This window comes from Tursiops truncatus, chromosome 5 (assembly GCF_011762595.2).
Source record: "Tursiops truncatus isolate mTurTru1 chromosome 5, mTurTru1.mat.Y, whole genome shotgun sequence".
Classification (NCBI taxonomy): domain Eukaryota; kingdom Metazoa; phylum Chordata; class Mammalia; order Artiodactyla; family Delphinidae; genus Tursiops; species Tursiops truncatus.
The window spans coordinates 87,674,534-87,694,103 of NC_047038.1; the positions used below are offsets into that span (position 1 = coordinate 87,674,534).

Here is a 19,570-nt window from a genome sequence, read left to right on the forward strand (position 1 = left end):
TAAAGATGGTTCTCCAAAGGAAAATGGGGTGCTGTTATCAGAAAAAGAGGTTAGGGTTGCTAGGTGGGCAGGAGTAACAGATGCCACTAAAATGTGTGTATGTACGTTAAAGATTTATATGTATATGGAGATTTCTTCATTTAGCTAGTTATCATTTCTTTTTTTTTTTTTTAACATCTTTATCGGAGTATAACTGCTTTACAATGGTGTGTTAGTTTCTGCTTTATAACAAAGTGAATCAGTTATACATATACATATGTTCCCATATCTCTTCCCTCTTGCGTCTCCCTCCCTCCCACCCTCCCTATCCCACCCCTCCAGGCTGTCACAAAGCACCGAGCCAATATCCCCGTGCCATGCGGCTGCTTCCCACTAGCTATCTACCTTACTACGTTTGTTAGTGTGTATATGTCCATGACTCTCTCTCGCCCCGTCACAGCTCACCCTTCCCCCTCCCCATAACCTCAAGTCCGTTCTCTAGGAGGTCTGCGTCTTTATTCCTGCCTTACCCCTAGGTTCTTCATGACATTTTTTTTTCTTAAATTCCATATATATGTGTTAGCATACTGTATTTGTCTTTTTCTTTCTGACTTACTTCACTGTGTATGACAGACTCTAGGTCTATCCACCTCATTACAAATAGCTCAATTTCGTTTCTTTTTATGGCTGAGTAATATTCCATTGTATATATGTGCCACATCTTCTTTATCCATTCATCCGATGACGGGCACTTAGGTTGTTTCCATCTCCGGGCTATTGTAAATAGAGCTGCGATGAACATTTTGGTACATGACTCTTTTTGAATTTCGGTTTTCTCAGGGTATATGCCCAGTAGTGGGATTGCTGGGTCATATGGTAGTTCTATTTGTAGTTTTTTAAGGAACCTCCATACTGTTCTCCATAGTGGCTGAACCAATTCACATTCCCACCAGCAGTGCAAGAGTGTTCCCTTTTCTCCACACCCTCTCCAGCATTTATTGTTTCTAGATTTTTTGATGATGGCCATTCTGACTGGTGTGAGATGATATCTCATTGGAGTTTTGATTTGGATTTCTCTAATGATTAATGATGTTGAGCATTCTTTCATGTGTTTGTTGGCAGTCTGTATATCTTCTTTGGAGAAATGTCTATTTAGGTCTTCTGCCCATTTTTGGATTGGGTTGTTTATCATTTCTTATAGTTATGAATGGGAAAAGAAGTTTGAGGATTTTATATATACATTTAAGTGCATTTATAGAGTACTACGATGGCCTAATAGTCAGATAAATTGTGGAAGTTTTAACAACCATGGTATCTACCTACAAACTTTTATCTCAGAATGAAGAAGAGAAATGAATACTTAAAATGATAACTGTGTAAACCAGTTGGTGATAGCACATTAATAACTTAAAGAAACAAATAGTTATTTCTTTTTATACTTTGGTTTGAGATCTAAGACTTTACCAGATGGTGGACTTTGACAAGGAGAAAATACAAAATCCTGAAGTCCTCACTTAACCCACAGAAGGGAATTTACATGTAAGCTTGTCATGCACAGTATGAATGTTCGTTATGATCATTATTTGTATTAAAATTTTTTTCTTGGGTAGCCTGCAGGGTGACCACATTGGGATGCTTCGCAGACCAAAAATAAAAGGGCCTGTTCGCAAATTGCCTTTCAGTGGATAATGAACCAAATGTTAAATTAATTTACTTTAGGACTATTTCATATGCCATTATGATTTCTGCCTCTTCTGAAATCCAGTACATTTACTGTCTGTACTGTTCATATGGAAATCTGACCATTTTGAAAAGTGAGATCATCCATTAGCGTGTGGTGGCCAAGAAATGGGCTTGGAAGTAACACAAGTGGGTTTGAGGTCATATCACTTACTAGTTGTGTGATCTTGGGGAAGTCTCTTAGCCTCTTAATACTCAGTTTCCCTATCTGTAATGTGAGAGTAATACAAGAGAATAATAGTAGAGGATATTTCACAGGCTTGTGTAAAATAAATGATGTAAATGGAAAGTACTAAACACAATGCCTAGTACAGTGTAACAATTCAAAAATGTTATTGAGTGTTACATTTTTATCAATAGCATTTTTTTCCCATTATTATGTGTTATCTTCCAGCTTTAAGTTCCTTGAGGACAGAGATCTTATCTTAAAAAACATTTTGTGTCATTTCAACAAATACCATAGTGTGTCGCATGCAATAAAAACTAATAAATATTAATTAAGTTATCAAATGTGAGTGTAAGAACTATACTTCAAATATTGCTAAGCCTCCAGGGTTTTCGTTTTGTTACATCATGTCATTTTCCTAGTTGTGCTTAAAAAGAGGTAGAGGATAGAAGCATAGAACGATAGCTTGTGTGGAACTGGGACAGAATATATATTATTCATTGTTTCATTCATTCTTTTACTCATTTTTCCATCCATTCTCTTTTGTATAACTTCACTGTGCCCAAGATAGGTGCCAAGAGCAGTTTAGGTAAGGCATGAAAAGCTGCAAAGACAAAGTACAGCAATGAATAACACACCAAGCAGTGGATATTAAATGTCTTTATAGATGTGCACATTAAATGTTGTGGTCTCTCAGGGTAGGAGGAGATTGCATCTAGCAGAGGAAAATAGCTCACCGGAAATATTCATTCTTTTATTTGTGACTTTCTGTACAGGGAATGGTGACTATATTTTGGTGCAGCTCATGCAAAGATGGATTAAGGGGAAGAGTAGAATAAGGACAGTTTTCCAAACTTATTTTCCATTTCAGAGTTCTTACTGTAAGCTGCTTTTTGCAAGCAAGCGGTTGTGAGTTTGTGTATTTGAAAATGTCCAAGTTTTATTTAGTCATGTCTAATTCATTAATACTCAAAGTGACTGTTAGGTGCACACTACTGTGTTGGTCTTTAAGGAGGGTGCATAAAATACAGACCCTGTCTTTCAGGGCCTTGGTGACCTAGTTGGAGAGAGAAGGTGCATCTACAAAAGTTTAGGGACTAATGAGCAAGCTGTATATTTGTTAGTGCCTAAATGAGTAATTCAGACATAAAGTGTTGTTATGGTTTGAATAAAGGAGAGATTCATGTCCCTGGGAATGGTTAGTATAGGTTATTGGAAAAGATAGACTCTCCATCTGGGCCTTAGAAATTGAATCAGTTAGAGAGGAAAGAAAGGAATATTCTAGACTGGAAAAAGGAACAGATCTGAAAATGAGCAGGTATATTTCGTCACAAGACACTTCTGGGTTGCTGTGGGAGAAAAGGTTGAATGCACAGATTGAGGCCAGAATTACATGAAAGGCAACTGCAGAGGCCAAGTTCAAGCTCCACAGGAGATAGAGTGCGGGTGTGGAAGTGATGTCTGCTGCAGTAGCTGGTGGCAGCAGTAAGTGTGGACAGCATCCCTGCCCTACATTTGCTTTCTTCTTGTTGGCAATGGGGGTTTGGGAGCACTGGGTGTCCCCAAGCCCTGCAGACCATCACGTGGTCTGCCAACAGTTGGACCTGGGTCAGAGAAACCATGTTGATATAGGACCCTCCAGGAAATTCTAGAGCTACTCAAAAAAGCCAAAACACATTTTAACCAGAGGGCAGAATAAAAAAGGAAAAAAATCAAGGCAGATTAGAGACATTAACTTCACTTTGATCTAGAGGCCTTCTGTTCTGACAAAGGTGATTGGATGAATTTGAGTTTCTCTCTCTCCTTTCTTTCCTCTCTGTCACCCTGTCTCATTTTTTTCTCCAGGTTCTCTTTTATGATGAGACTATATTAGGTATTACTTAGAATCATAATCTATTCATCCGTAAAGCAAGTTGATTTTCTGATGTTTTTGCCCCCCACCTGCCCCCCCTCCCCCAGTATTAAAGTGAGGCGGAAGGGGTTTCTATATTTTCCCCTTGTTCTTTCATTGGCTGTTTCCTAAAACACACACCTTTGTGTTCTCATTACTGAAGCCACTTAATTCACTGAAGTAAAACATGCAGAACGTTTGGCTATTTTCTTTCTTACCTTATATATTTTCAACCTATAAGGGTTGTCAAGGCTAATATCTGTGAGAGCTTTCTTTCTTAGAAGTTAGGCAGGTTTTGCTAGTAAGGGTCAACAATTTTCTAATGAACTTAAACCTTGTATTTTAGCTACTGTGGTGATCATCATCATCCCATTTTTCAGGTGGGGAACTTGAAACACAGAGAGGTTAACTAGCTTTTCTCAGATCACACAGCAAATAAGCAGCAGAGTTTGGATTCAAACCCAGTTTGGCTCCAGAGTCTCAATGCAATACTGTGTCTTGTATTTAGCTCATTTCTTCTTTTTTTTTTTTTTTTTTTGGTGGTATGCGGGCCTCTCACTGTTATGGCCTCTCCCGTTGTGGAGCACAGGCTCCGGACGCGCAGGCCCAGCGGCCATGGCTCACGGGCCCAGCCCTGTGGCACGCGGGATCCTCCCGGACCAGTGCACGAACCCGTGTCCCCTGCATCGGCAGGCAGACTCTCAACCACTGCACCACCAGGGAGGCCCTAGCTCATTTCTTGATATGATCAAAAGTTATGGAAAAAAACGAACTCCTGATGTACTTCATTGGGTAGACTCTCACTCTGCATATCTTTGTGTTAAGAATGGTGTTAGAAATTGGGGAGGGTATTTGCTGGCCATAGAGGATGCCCCTCCCACATGTTGATATTGACAATACAATTGCTGTGACCTCTTATTTCTGATTCCTGGGGAAGCTTCCTTCTGATTAGGGGAGCAACTGAGCAAAGAAACTAGAGTAGAAAGCTCATTTTTGATACACAATTTTGGAATTTTATCCCAAAGGGATTGTTATATTGGTTGCTCAGAGACTGTATTTAATAAATAAGACAACTTATGAAAGGTGCTTAGATATGGGACCTGGAGAGGAAGACCTGGAGGTAACAACGTTACATCCTTCTTCCATTCCACTTTACAGAAGTCACAGCTGAGTTGCTGTCTGATAAGCAGTGAGTTGTATTTCCCTAACTTGAGAGCACCAGACCACAGAGTAATGCTCTGTGGATTAGAGCTCAGCAAAGATGTGTGTAGTGTCTGTGCAGGAGAATCTGTTCTTTAAGCAGGAGAGACATGTATTCTTCTCTGTTAGAGATGGGGACAAACCCACATCATATCTTTTAGAAAGCGACAAAAAGTTGATTCTCTAAACATAGACTTTTCCCTTCTAGAAGCTAATTCTATCTCAGGGATCTTTGATGTTGAATGTTGATGAAAAGTCAGTTAAATTTGTGACTGTCAGTTTCAGAACCACTCTGCTGAATAACTACATTTCTAGTAGTGTGAACACTCTACTTGTTAGGAGTAGTGTCCAGATTCTAAATTCTGCCAGTCATTTCTTACCCTCATATCATTTCTTTCATGCCCTCTCTGATCCTCTAAAATAGTTACACATCCCATTTCTTTTTTTTTTGGTACGTGGGCCTCTCACCGTTGTGGCCTCTCCCGTTGCGGAGCACAGGCTCCGGACGTACAGGCTCAGCGGCCATGGCTCACGGGCCCAGCTGCTCCGCGGCATGTGGGATCCTCCCGGACCGGGGCACGAACCTGTGTCCCCTGCCTCGGTAGGCGGACTCTCAACCACTGCGCCACCAGGGAAGCCCACATCCCATTTCTTGATTGGAAAGGCATTGCAAATGTTTTTACACAAAAGTCCTGGAACTTTAGATTTTTTTCTCCCAGAGATTTAAGAAATTTCAAAGCTTTTTTTCTAATTACAAAAGTGAAACATATTGTATCTTATATTAATATGTATTCGGTTACCTTCTTTTAATGTTCTGCGAACACAAAACAGTTTGCAGATATTTTTCTTGTTTATTGGTTTATGTACTAATTTATTTATTCACTTAAGTAATTAATTAATTAGTTAATGTTTGTTTTCCCTCCTAGCATTTAAACTCAGTAAGAATAGGGACCTTTTTGTCAGGTTCTTTGCTTTATCTTCAAAGCCTGAAGCAGAGCCTATTTAGAACATAGACAGTACTCAATAAATATTGCTGAATGAATACATGAATGAGTTGTGCACGTTTTAAAATTGATAGGAAAGTGAAAGGAAGAAAATAGAAGTCCTAGAAACAAACTGCATAACATTTAAAAGGTATGTATACAGGCAGTCCTTGCTTTACACTGTAGCGTAGGACCATAAAAATGACTATGCAAGCTGAAATTATACAAAACAATCCTAATGATCAATGGGAAGAGTTATTATTGTTCTTTGACCTTTAAAAAAATTTGCCAAATCATTAAAATCTCTCTTACTGTTGGCTATTAAGGTATAGGGAAGTGAAAAAAAATAGTAAAACTAGTTATTTATTTAGTATTTGCTAATTTAAAACATTAGAAACATTGAGATTAAAGTGGTTGATTTCTTTGTAAAATCTTATCGGAAGTAGTTTGCCTTTTTCCTACAGTACAATTCATGAAATGGAGTGAGCATCTTTTCTATGCCCAGAGCAATTGTCATTCTCCTCTCTAAGTCTGGATCAGCTTCCAGCATTTTATCGTTTGCGCTTTCTGTGTTAGGGAATGTCTCTGAGGGTTCCTGTAACATGAAAGATTTTTGCCAGCATCACTCCCTCTGGGACATCGTTAGCATCCTGTTACAACCACTTGCCTTACTATTGATGTTAATGAGTTGGCCTTCACTAAGTTCCTCTGACTGTACATCTAGAGTCTCTCAAATGGGGAATGGCAGCATTATCTACATTCCCATAATCAGCTAGGTCTTCTGTAACTCCATTCGTATTTGACATAGATTTCACTTCCAGTGTTAGTACTTTTTGTTTCTGTGCTGTACTTTCATCTTTGTTGGCTAGCTCCCTCTTTTGATTATTCATGTCATATGAATTTATCATTGGAAGACAAGAAGGCAGCACAGCTACACACTTTGCTGTCTGTGCATGAACTGGATAACAAATGTGTAGTGACCAATCACTGGCAGACTTTGAAAGGAGCACTATGATTGGTCACGATCATGATGCATATATGTTATGTACATATACGTAAAATACAGTACATAAAATACAGTAATTGTGTTTTATGCAATTACTCACAGTTAATTTACCATCCAGCTGAAATTTGAACTGTGTTGTTGGGGGACTAGTGTTCTTTAACCAAACTGTGGTAGCTGAAATTCACACTCATTAGAACCATGCAAAATGAGGGCTCTCTCATTTCCAGACTCTTTTATGGATATATGTGTAATTTTTTCTTTACCAAAATGGGATTGCTTTATGCATATGATTTTGTAATTTTATTTTTTTCAATTAATATTATATGATATATATGTCAAAAAACAATAATCTCATCTTCATGTTTTATGACTGTGTGGTATTTGATTGAATGGTTGTAATATAGTTTATTTAACCAATCCTCCTTTTTGGACATTTAAGCTTTTTCTGTTTCTCTCAATTATAAACTATGCTGTAGTGGTCACCTCTGTAGTTAAGACTTTGTGATAACAACTGTTATGTGTTTAGAATGAACATCTTGCTAGTGGTAGAATTGCTGACTCACAGGATAGATACACTTTAAAAACATTTCCATACCTTTTCAGAGAGATGTTCGCATTGAGGCTCCTACCAGCGACATAAATTGGAAGGTGCTGGTACATGTGTCCTAAACCCTTGCCAACATTGAGGTGATCATTCTTTAAAGTTTTTGCCATTTTTTTTTGTTGTTGTTGTTTTGCGGTACGCAGGCCTCTCACTGTTGTGGCCTCTCCCTTTGCGGAGCACAGGCTCCGGACGCGCAGGCTCAGCGGCCATGGCTCACGGGCCCAGCCGCTCCGTGGCACGTGGGATCTTCCTGGACCGGGGCGCAAACCCGTGTCCCCTGCATCGGCAGGCGGACTCTCAACCACTGCGCCACCAGGGAAGCCCAGTTTTTGCCAGTTATATAGGTAAAACATATATTTTATTTTAATAGTTAGTATTGATTACTAGGTAGGTTGAATATTTTTTCATGGGTTTATTTGTAGTAAATATATTTTCATCTACAGAATTTTATTCTGTCCTGATTATAGTGGTTTTCAGATGGTAGGAAGTTTTTTGTTTTTTTAGGTTGAGTACATATATTTCTTCAAAGTTCTGCATATGAATAAATCTGTGTACTCGGACTGCAGTTACATGTATATTCTTGGTTACCCAGGGATTATAAGGAGTATCTGTGGGCCTTAGTTTTGTAATATAGCCATCAGTTTCCAAATGCTTTCCATTTTTTTTAAAGAAAGAGAAAATACCCACAACCTGGGGGAAATTCTAGTTAATTTTTCATTACATGATTTTTAGGAGATGGGGTCAAAAGGAGCTAGTAGGGCATTCAATTATGTGCTTGAGTGTGTTGGAAATTTTTTTTCCCCTCGTGTGTACAATATTTTACTTGGGCTTGTTTTTCAAGTGCACTGAAGTGTGACTAAACATTTTTGGGTACTGCCCTTATGTAAAGAAGAGGCTCCATCTTGTTAAATATTCCTTCATCAGCTTTGCAGTTAGGCAGTTATGGGCAGTGAGGAACCTGCGAGGGCGTGGGCTGCTTTGGGCATTGGACAGGGGGAGGGTGGCTGGGAGGCGGGGGCCTGGGGGAAACCCAGCATTGGGGTGCTCTGTTGCCCCCTCCCACTGTGGTAGAAAAAGTGATTGGCTCAAGCTGGTTTCTGTCTTATACTTTTGGGTGGGTCATCAGTGGGGAAGGAGGGAAGGTCATGTGGTTGGACCTGAGCTCATCAGAGGGCTAAAGGTTCTTTGCCAGTCGCCACACAGAACTGGAGTGCTGTCCTTCTGGAGAGTGGTGGAGAGCTGAGACACAGTTCAGAACTAAAGGACTAGAGAAGGCCTTGGATTCCTGTTTGTCTTTAGATTGGGGACAAGGAAGGCTCAGCAAGGAAGATGTCCACTGAAAATGTGGAAGGGAAGCCCATCAGCTTTGGGGACGGAGGAAGAGCTCGGAGTTACACTTTCCTCAGGGTTGTCCAGCCAATGTTTAACCACAGTATTTTCACTTCTGCAGTCTCTCCTGCCGCAGAACGCATCCGATTCATCTTGGGCGAGGAGGATGACAGTCCAGCACCCCCTCAGCTCTTCACGGAACTGGATGAGCTGCTGGCCGTGGATGGACAGGAGATGGAGTGGAAGGAGACAGCGAGGTGAGCCATAGCTGACTGTGTAGGACTGACGTGGGAAAACAAGGGCAGGGCAGGATTCTTGTCTGTGAGCTCCTTTCTCTAGCCCAGATGACTGATGAGCATGAGGTTGGCTGGGTTAAGGAGTAAAAGGATTCTTTTTCGACTTTGACATTGACATGGATGCAGGACACCCTTTATTTCACTGCTGAAGTCATTGATCTGCATTGTTATAATTTTAACCTTTATAGGGAATCAGAAGTAAATCTCCGTTTATATGCTATTCAATAGTAAAATATTTAAAAGAAAGAAACTCCAGCACCTAAACATGATAGCCTAGTGATATGTGTTCACAGTCTCCACATGCCAAAGTATCTTGTGAAACCATGTCTGACTTATATTACCCATTCCCTGTTAGGAGGGAGGTTGCAAAGACAATGACTGTTACACACAAACTTGCCGTTATTCCAGGTGAAAACCTGTCATCTTTTAAACATCCAGTGAAAGCGAGTAGAAGGTTCACTTGAATTGGAAGTGTTAGAGACCTGATTTCTATTTCAGACTTTTGTCACCTGCCGGCTACATAACAGTTTCTCAGAACTTTGATTTCATCATCAACAAATAGTGGATAATAATGTCTATTACATATAATATATATGTATGTGATATAAGATATATAATATGTAAATATAAGGTTCTACTAGATATCGAATTATATCATGGATATTTATATACATACATACAGGTATTTATATGGAAATGCTTTGTAAATTGTTAAGCACTGCACAAATATCTAAAGTTTCATTGATCTCACAATAAGAGCTTTTCTTTCTGTCTTTCTGCATGTATATTTAGTTATATATGCCACACTAAATCTTCTATAACATACAAAAATTCTGTACCATAAAGACGTTGATATAATACAGTTATTGGTCTCTCATTGTCATCATTGTATGGGGATTCAATGCATTTGACTTGCACAAACAAAATAATGTTAACATATGCCTTTTATAGTCATTTAATTCAGATCAGTTAAATTCAACAACTCTGTTCTGAATGCATAGTACACATCAGGCACTGTTTTAGGTACTGGGAATACAGAAGTGGGCAATAACTCATTTCTGCTCCTCCATCTCTGAGGCTGCCACTTGAAGCTCTTCACTCTTTATTCTTTTGGGGCCACTTTCCATGATATAGTAATTGTCTCTTATTCCCCTCTCAGCACCAATAACCTGGATATTAAAAGTCCTTCATAAAGTATACTTTCAGTTCATAAAACATTCTCCGAAAGAAGGCTCTCAAAGTGAAAACTTGTACCAGTATCTCCATTTCATTCTTTCTTTTCCTTCTTTCTAATAGAAAAAAAACAGAGTGAGAATTATACTGGTGCAGCATGAGTTAAGTGTTGGGGAGATTTTGGTTTAGTCTTGGCTTTGCTGCTAACTAGCTGTTTAACTTTGGACAAGTTATATAGTCATGTAGTCTTCCTGAGCTTGTGTTTTCTATACTATCAAATGAGGGTCATACTGGGTTGCATCCTCTCTAACATCATGCGTATTTTATAGCTCTGAAGTTCCATCCCTGTGCGTATAATTGTGTAGTCAGCTGCGACTAGAAGAGTTCCTTTGATTCTTACCTTCATCTTAAAATTCTGTGTGAGTAACTATATAGAGTAGAATTCAGGTGTAGCATTCTGTTTTCTCTTTCAGCCAAATGCAGACTACACTTTATTTTATGTGACCCCTGGTCCCAGAAATGTGAAGAGATCACAGCTCATTGTATAGGTAGTTCAACATTGAATGAGATGGACATAGTATTTTCATTTAAGGTTCTTAAAGGTTAAGATGGTCATGCATACTTTACCATCTTTAAAGACTTACTATTTCCTTAGGAACATACGTGTCATTTTGGTGATGTCATTGGTCCCTGAGAGACTGTATGTACAGCTGGAGAGGAAGTACAGTGGGAGTACACCATGTATCGGGGGAAGTTGTCCAGGAAGAAACATACTCACAAATAGTCTACCTTCTGTAACTTCTCATATAGGATTTGCCACAATTACTATTAATTAATTAATCATATATGTGATAGTATTGTTTTCATTTTGTCTCCCTCATTACACTAATTTGTCTAGAGGGAGAGACCACCATGTCTGTCTTTCATTACTGTATTCCCAGTGCTTTGCAGCGCTTGGTAGTAATAGGTGTTCAGTAACATTTGCTGAGCGTGATTAGTTGAGAACTCATTGCCTTAGAATCTGCTGTTCTAAATATAATACTTTCTTAGAAATATTACGTGATCAAAGCTGGAGTTCGGTGATAATCCATCTCTTTCTGACTAATGGACAGCTCAATGACAGACCCAAGTTACCCAGTACACCATTGATAAAGCCCAAGAGAGGACCTTTGTTTGATGTTTCCAACTAATTCATCAATATGCTGATGCCATCTGTGTTTAGATCTCTAGCCCAGACTTCTTGCCTTGTTTGATTGAAAACAAATATTTGGTTGGGTAGTAGGCATCTCGAAGTAACATGTCAGAAACTGAGCTTCTCACCTACCCACCGCAGATCTCCTCCTACAGAGTTACCTGCCACACTGAACAACTCCATTTTTTTAGTTGCTCAATCCAGAAAGATTGGAGTCTTCCTTGACTCCTGTCTTTCTCTACACCCCTTACTTGATCCACTGGCACATCCTATTTAGTTTACCCTCAATGTTATTCAGATATTCAGAATCTCACCATATCTCACATTCAGTGCTGCCACAACCCTGGTCCAAGCCTCCATCCTTTCTCATCTAGATTACTGCAAATGCTTCCTAATTAGTCCATCTCCCTGAACCTGCCCTTGCCTCCCTCATGAACTATACACTATGATCTCTGACCTCATCTCCTCATCTCTTACTTCTCTCCCCCTGGTTCACTCTGCTCAAGCCTCACTGGCCTGGTCATACTCCTGCGTCAGAGGCTTTGTACTTGCTGTTCAAATGCGGTTTGCACTTGAAATGCTCTCCCTGCTGTACTCCACAGTCATCTCCCTGGCTCATTTCCTCACCTCCTTCAGGTCTTTTTTCAAATATGACCTTCTCATTGACTGCCCTGTCTAAAATAGAAACTTTCCCCAAACCTTCTTATCCCTCATCCTCCATTCTATTTGTCTTTGGCACTTATCAGCAGTTAGCATATTAACATATCTTGTTATTGTCTCTTTCCAATAAAATTAAGACTCCATGAGGGGAGGAATTTTTGGTTGTTTTGTTCACCACTATATTCCTAGTGTCTACAACTACCTGGCACACAGTCCACAATCGAGAAATACGTGCTTATAGAATGAAAGAATAGAGAAATAGAACCTTGATTCCTAGTTTACTGTTCTACCTAAATTCTGTTGGAAAGTTTGGAGGTGGTTGTGCCTCCAGAAGTGATTCAAATTGACAGTGATTTTTACTTCCTGCAACGTAACTCTGCTTCTGAATGTTTTTTGCAGTAATTTCTGACTGCCATTTATGATGTCCAGTTTCCAGACCTGATAGGGCTTTTTTTCCCCATGAAAAGCTCTCAAACCTACCAGACTAATAAAAGTTTAGTGCTTAGAAGGAGCTCATTTTACATATGAAAATGCAGCATGAATATTCTTTTGGCTAACATAAAATGGAGAATTATTTGCTTTTTGTGAAAACTCCAATTAAATGGACTATTTTATTCCATAGAGAACTAGCCTGCCAGACTTCTCAAGCTCAGTGTAGTTTCTACTGTGAGCCTACACCCCATAGAACACAATAGTACCCTCTTTAGTACTCTCCCTTTTCACGTTCTGTACTTTTTTCAGTTGACTAAAGATTTGATTTTGACCAAGAATATCATACATTGAGTCTCAGCATTACTGCAGTTTTAGTCTTACTTCAGGAAGTTCAGGTTAGCTGTGTGTCTTAAAAAATAAGGAAAATGCTTTCAGTGGTAGGAAAAATATCCCCATTGAAGTCTCACAAAGCACAGTAGTCATGTAAAACTATAAACAAGGGAAATCTTTATTTACATGAAGTTTGAAGTCAATTCCACCACCCTCTTTTTTCACATCTTTTCCCTGCTGTTCCCTTTCCTGAAAGTCAGAACTTTGAATTTTCACGGACTCTCCCAAGGGCAGAATGATCAGACCTGAGAAATGTATATAATCAGTGGAATGCAGAGAATATTCTTTTTCAAAGGAGTATCCTCAGTGTTAGGTCATTAGAATACTGACATTCAGTGGCGTAGCAGTAGTTATAATGGAATATTTGGTATTAGTGAACGAGCCTATGCTTCTCATTAACAGTTTCTAGATGGCTAGACGTTAGCTAATGGATTCATGAAGAAGACTGGTAGAAGAATAAGTCATGGTCCAGCTTTGGTGTTGGCCCAAAGCCAGGAAGAAGGGCTATCACTACCACTCCAAACGCTTGTATTCCTTTGAGTCAGTGATGTCTGTAAACATGGTTATTGGCTTTCAGTTTTCCCTCAGCGAATATTCGGATGGGCCATGTTGGAATTTATCACTGTTATAAGAATATATGTTAAAGATCACTTCCCCTCTTCCCTGCGATTCAGATTTTACGGCCAAACCTGGGTAAAAAGGAAAGACATCACAAGTTTCAATAAACCCAACAAGCCAACAAAGGAAAAGGGTACTGATGTTTCAGTTCTAGTGGGACAGCACGAGTGACCCTGCCTCCCTCTGGAGAACATGACTTCGGGGCCTGGCCATCAAACACAGCCACATGTACTTACCCTGGGGCTTTGCATAGGGCCCTCTCTGTTCCCAATCTACCCTGACCCCTCTATCTCTCCTCTACTGGATGGCTCTGGAAAATTCCATTTTAGACCAAGTTTACTTTTTCTGTAAGAAAAAGTGAAGAATAAGGAATTTAATCATCTATGTAATTATATGTGCTTACTACACTGTTTTGCAATAACTTTCACAGTTGATCTAGATATTTAAGAATTCTCCTTAAAAACATCATTTATCCCAGATGCACACTAGCGTTGGCTTCTTTTATGTGCGATGAGGCACTTACTAGTTAGCAAGAAATTTATTATTGCTTTAAAATAGCTTTACGTAGTTGGATTATATTCCAAGACAAAGGTCATGTCTATTTTCCACTGTAAAACTGGCATGTTTTAAAGTTAGAGGTCTTTTCTTTTCTTAAGTATATTTAATCATATGATTGGAAAGTTGCAAAATTCAGTGTTTCCCAGTGGACTTTCTATTTCTTCAACAAATGAGTGAAATGCTGTTTGGTTGGCAGTCACTCAGAGTGGGTTAAACTGCAGTGTACTTTATCATTATTCTTCAAAGACCTTGGAATAAATAAACTTCACCTAATAAACTCTTCCTTCAAGGTTACAACAGTTTTGTAATTGCCAGCATTTAAAAAGCCAGCTTCTCAAATTAATTTTCTTATAACATGTCAAGTACTGAGACAAAAGGAAAAGTAGGAAACTTATTGCAAATACATGGTTATTCATAGTTATTATGAAGGGTAGATAGTAGCTTTTAGTACATTTTACAGTAAAAATGTCTTTTTTTAAAAAATGTAATTACATGGTTCTAAAGCACCTTTACAAATTCATTGACACTCCAGTAGCCTGAACTTTGGTACCTTTGCCTTAGCCTTTTCTTTAATGGGTTCTGATTTGAACTGAGTCGTTTTCAGTTTTTTCCAAATTTGTCCTTGATATGTGAGGAGGATAGACATAGCATGTGTAGTTTCTGGAATGAAACTACCTGCAAACAATCTATTTAAGTGAGCAAATCATTACTTTCTGAGTAAAAGTGTATATTGGAAGTACAGTCAGTTCCTTGAACAATTAGAGCAATGTATTTTAAAGTAATTTAATAGTCATTATCCCAGAGTTACCTTGTGCAATTAGCTATACTATGATATGACATCATCTAAACATACAATATTTACTGAACTCAAAGTGAAATAGATGCTTAAACTGAACTATGAGACAATACTTGTCTCTTAGGAATGTAGATTCTAAGGAACTGGCTTTTTGAGACTACATTCCCATTCCATTAATGGTTAAAGCTTGACCCAATCTTGGCTGGTATAATCCAGGAGGGTGAGTAATACTATTCCCTAAATCCAACCTAGTTGGGATTTATTATTTCTAAAGGTACTTTTAAAACTTGTTCAACGTCATATTTAAGATAAACTGTGGAGAGGAGATTGGTCACAGAAGAATGCAATGGTTTTGTTCCTTTTTTTCTTAAAGAACATTTTATTAAACTTATATTGTTTGGACAGTTGAAGGTGATAGCAGAAAAGAGCTACTGTCACATACCGTATGTAAGTGAGGCTTAGTTTTCTTTTACAAAATGGATTTGGCCATACAGATTGATGGTGGCCGATAGAAGGGCAACTGGTTATCATTTAGGAAAGAGAAGAGGGAAGTGAAGGCTGTATGTATAGAACACTCCCATTTACTGAGTTTCTAGCTGGCCCTTGTCATTCATCTTGGACTTAAATTCTGTGACTAAAGATTCTATCCCTCAGCTAATAAGAATACTCCTAGGAATAAAAACAAGGTCACTATACTCTTTATCGATAACATAATTATATGTAACCCTGACTAGGTTTCATATACTATGGAATCTTCTAGAGTCTCATCTTGAGCAAAAAACTATAACATCAGATGTAAATATGATTCATATACTAGCTCCCAGTCAACATGGTTAGAGGTTCTGTGAGTAAGCCTGAAAAGATAATATGCCTAAAGTTAGCCAATGTAATATACTCCATAAAATGATTACTCTCAAAATAACCCAATTACCTCTTATTGTTTTGGCAAATCCATGGAATTCTATAAGAATGTAATATAAAGTTGTCATTTTTCTCTCACTTCCTTCTGTTTCTGTGGTTCTAATACCAACCAAAGTGAAGAACTACTAATTCACACACACACACACACACACACACACACACACAAGAATATTAAAGGTCTTTCTCTCAGAATGTTTCACAACCACTTTTGTAGAATAAACAAGGTCCAGTTCTGAAGTTTTAGAACTTCTTTGGTTTTGGCTTTTTAATGTGAGGAAAACATGTAAAAATCTCTACTCCCTACATTTTTTGGGATACAGGGGAAAGGAGGAGGGTCTTAAAGTGGAGGGTGAAGCTGGGGCTAAGGTTGCCATTGAAGCGTGGAAGTTTCCTGGCCGGGAGAGGGAAGAGGGAGTTTTGGGATATGGCTCATGTACTTATGAATCACATGAGTGTTGGGCTTGATTAAAATTCTGAATTTTCTTTGACATTGTGGCTGATCTGTTGATCTATTTTCACTCATGGTTCTACTAATGTGTTCTTTTCTTCCTCTGGGGGTGGTGAGCGGTCTATAAATAATACCTTATGTAGAGCTTCCTCTGATCTCTGCCCTTTGTTCTCATCTTTAATGAGTTGGGTGAGTGTTTAGCTTTTTCTAGGAAAACATTTTTCAATCATTAAACCTTTGCATGAAGAATGTAGGAAAACAATTTTTAACCCCTTCTTTATCTTGTTCAGTATCTTTCAGAGGTTTGAAGTGATAGAAAGCAGCATTTTTCTTTGGGTCCTGATGAATAGCAAAATGATAATGCTTTCTTGTTTTCCTTTACCAGTGTAGGAAGAGTCAGTATGTATAATATGTGGGATACAGACTGTCAAATGTGTTTCGCTCTCATTTCCATTAAACTTTTTTCATTCCTATATATTGCTAAGTTATCAAAACGTCTACAAATTTTAGAAAGAAGAAACTATAAGAGAGGGTTTTTTGTTCCATTACTAAGGTTAATAAGAGATCTGTTGTTATCAGAGTAGATGCATTGTTCCCTGAGCTTGTGTATTTTTAAACACATGTGGAGCCAAACATGAGGGGTAAAGCTATTAGCATCTCAATGAGAGGGGAACATGTGTCAACTGAGAGAGATGTATTAAAGTAAGATACAGCAACACATGCTGGCACTCTTTAAGCATGAAAGGGGAATTTCATTTGTCTGACCACTTCACGCACCATACTTTCAAATATTTAAGATCAGCATCGATTCATGCTGATATTTTACCTTATATAAACGTGCCTTGTGAAGTCACAACAGAATTCTCACAGTGGTGGTGGTTTTACACACTGTAGGCTCTACCCACATGGAGAATTTGAAATGCATATTTTTCCTACATTATTTGAAAAATTTGGTTCAGTAGTCATTCTTAAGGATTTCGTGGTTACATATAGACAGATATAAAACCAAGGAGGCGTTGGCTCCTTTTGGTTTGTTTTCTTTCTCTCTAACGTCAGGGGGAGGAGCGGTCTAGTGAGTCTGTTTGGTGTATTTATAAAGGTAATGCAGTTAATGATAGAATAAGCTTTTAAGACTCCACAAAAGGAGACATTTTGGAAGTGCTGGTGGGGGTGGATCTGGGGGGGTTGGTGTTGCTATTTCCAGAGGTGATGAGAACACTTTTAATGGTTCTTCACTAATCTCATGTTTCTAGGTGGATTAAGTTTGAAGAAAAAGTGGAACAGGGTGGGGAGAGATGGAGCAAGCCCCACGTGGCCACCTTGTCCCTTCATAGCTTATTTGAGCTGAGGACATGTATGGAGAAAGGATCCATCATGCTGGACAGGGAGGCTTCTTCTCTCCCGCAGTTGGTGGGTAAGTATGTTGTCTTAAGTTCCTATCATTTTTTTCTGCTCTACCTACCTCTCCATGAGTCTCTTTCAATGCAGATGACTTCTAGTGTAAGCGGAGCTGAATATTCTATAATATTTATTCTCTCTCTTTTTTATATTATAAAACTAGTAAGGGTTATTGCAAAAAATTTGGAAAATACAAATATTGAGAAAAAAATTAAAAATCATCCATCATACTTCCATCTGGACGTAGCCATTGTTAACATTTTGGTGTATTTCCATCCAGTTTTGGTTCTCAGTCCTCTCTCTTATGCTTTTCACTTTTATGTTATATTAAAAATTACCATGTTTATATGTACAGATTTGCATTCCTCCACTTATTAGCATAAGATTAATATTTTAAATAGAACACCCCCCCTTCGTCCTTGGTCATACTGGACTGGAAGTCTGGACACTAGATTTCTAGAACTCCTTGACCTTAGACATTGCGCTGAGCTTCTCTGGGCCTCAGTTTTGTCATCTGTAAAATACAGTTTGAATATTCTGTAAGAAGGAAACTGGTCTAGGTCTAGTCCCTCAGTTGGGCTGATTTTGTAGGTGAAAGTCAAGCTCTTTTCGCTGTAGGTAGAGCAAATTGGGTGGGGCAAGGAGCCAGCAGAACGTTATGGATTAATGACTGAGTCAGGTCATGGTGGTGCCGAGCATCATTTGTACAACCCCGGACAAGTCACTGAACCTCATGGTGCAGAGCAGCTTTGGCATCTTTGTAATTAGTGTTGTGTAGTGAATGTCAACTCACCATGTTGAACACCTTGAGCACACGTCGCTACATTCCAAAGAGAGGTTATTGTTTTCATTTTCTAGCAAGAGACTGGCCTAAGCTGCCTTATTATCCTTCAGGTTGGTGTGCTAAAGATCATGTGTTCCTTAAGGAGAGATGCAGGGGCTCTGCTTATTATTCCTAGGAAAATTCCATAACTCGGTGACTGCATGACTGCACTTTCTTAAGGGTCTGCAGTGGGCCTACTTTGGGATTGTGAGGAGAGGATGTGGATCGTGGCCCTGATGACCAGTGTAAAATTCCTGTGTAATCTCGAAATTTCTTTGAATATCTGTAGGCAGAGAGCTTGTCTATGGCATCTGTGTCTTTATGGACAACGGGAAGGCTATAGTATTTGTATTGGAAGAGAAGATCCGTTCTCAAATCAGGCATATATCTTGCTGACCTATACACATCTGTTTCTTCTTCAGAGAGCTTGTTAGTTAGATTTACAAAGCAGCTCCACGCTTTCCTTGCATCTGAAGTGCTTAAGGTACAAGTGGAGAAGGGAGAAAGACTAATGTGAAGATGCTGGGTGGACAGAATGAAGTAGTTTATGCATTTATTCAGCAGTGGTACATGGCCTTCTACAATGAGCCAGACACTATTCTAGGCCCTGAAATTAGGTTTGCAAATCTACCACTTTGTAAATGGGATAAGTTACAAATCCATGTCCGCATAGGTAGTGAGAAGATAATGTTGGAAATACTGCTTTACGTAGAATTTTTTGTATTTGACAAGGCAGGTGAGACTGAAAAAGGACACCTGATATATGAGGAGAGCTGTTGGATTATTGTATGCAGGGAAGATGAAGCCCATCTACGAAGACAGAGAGAAAGGGAACGAATGTTTTCCAGGCTGTTTGTTTCACTGACTTTTCTTCATTTGTTAAAGCTGCAAGAGAGATTGTTATCCCAAAAAGTATCATGGTTAGCAAAAATCAGTCCAGTTTCTGAGCGAGATTTGCAATTTTCAG

At 38.9% G+C, this 19,570-nt stretch overlaps 1 protein-coding gene across 2 annotated transcripts in view; it reads left to right on the forward strand.

Annotated features, from left to right (window-relative positions):
- Positions 1-19,570, forward strand: part of SLC4A4 (solute carrier family 4 member 4) — a 307,296-nt gene that overhangs the window by 88,041 nt on the left and 199,685 nt on the right. For both annotated transcript variants that reach the window (XM_073805320.1, XM_019932691.2), the window contains 2 exons: positions 9,020-9,155; positions 17,636-17,796. In XM_073805320.1, the coding sequence (XP_073661421.1) occupies positions 9,020-9,155; positions 17,636-17,796 (297 nt within the window). The remainder of the gene's footprint in view (positions 1-9,019; positions 9,156-17,635; positions 17,797-19,570) is intronic.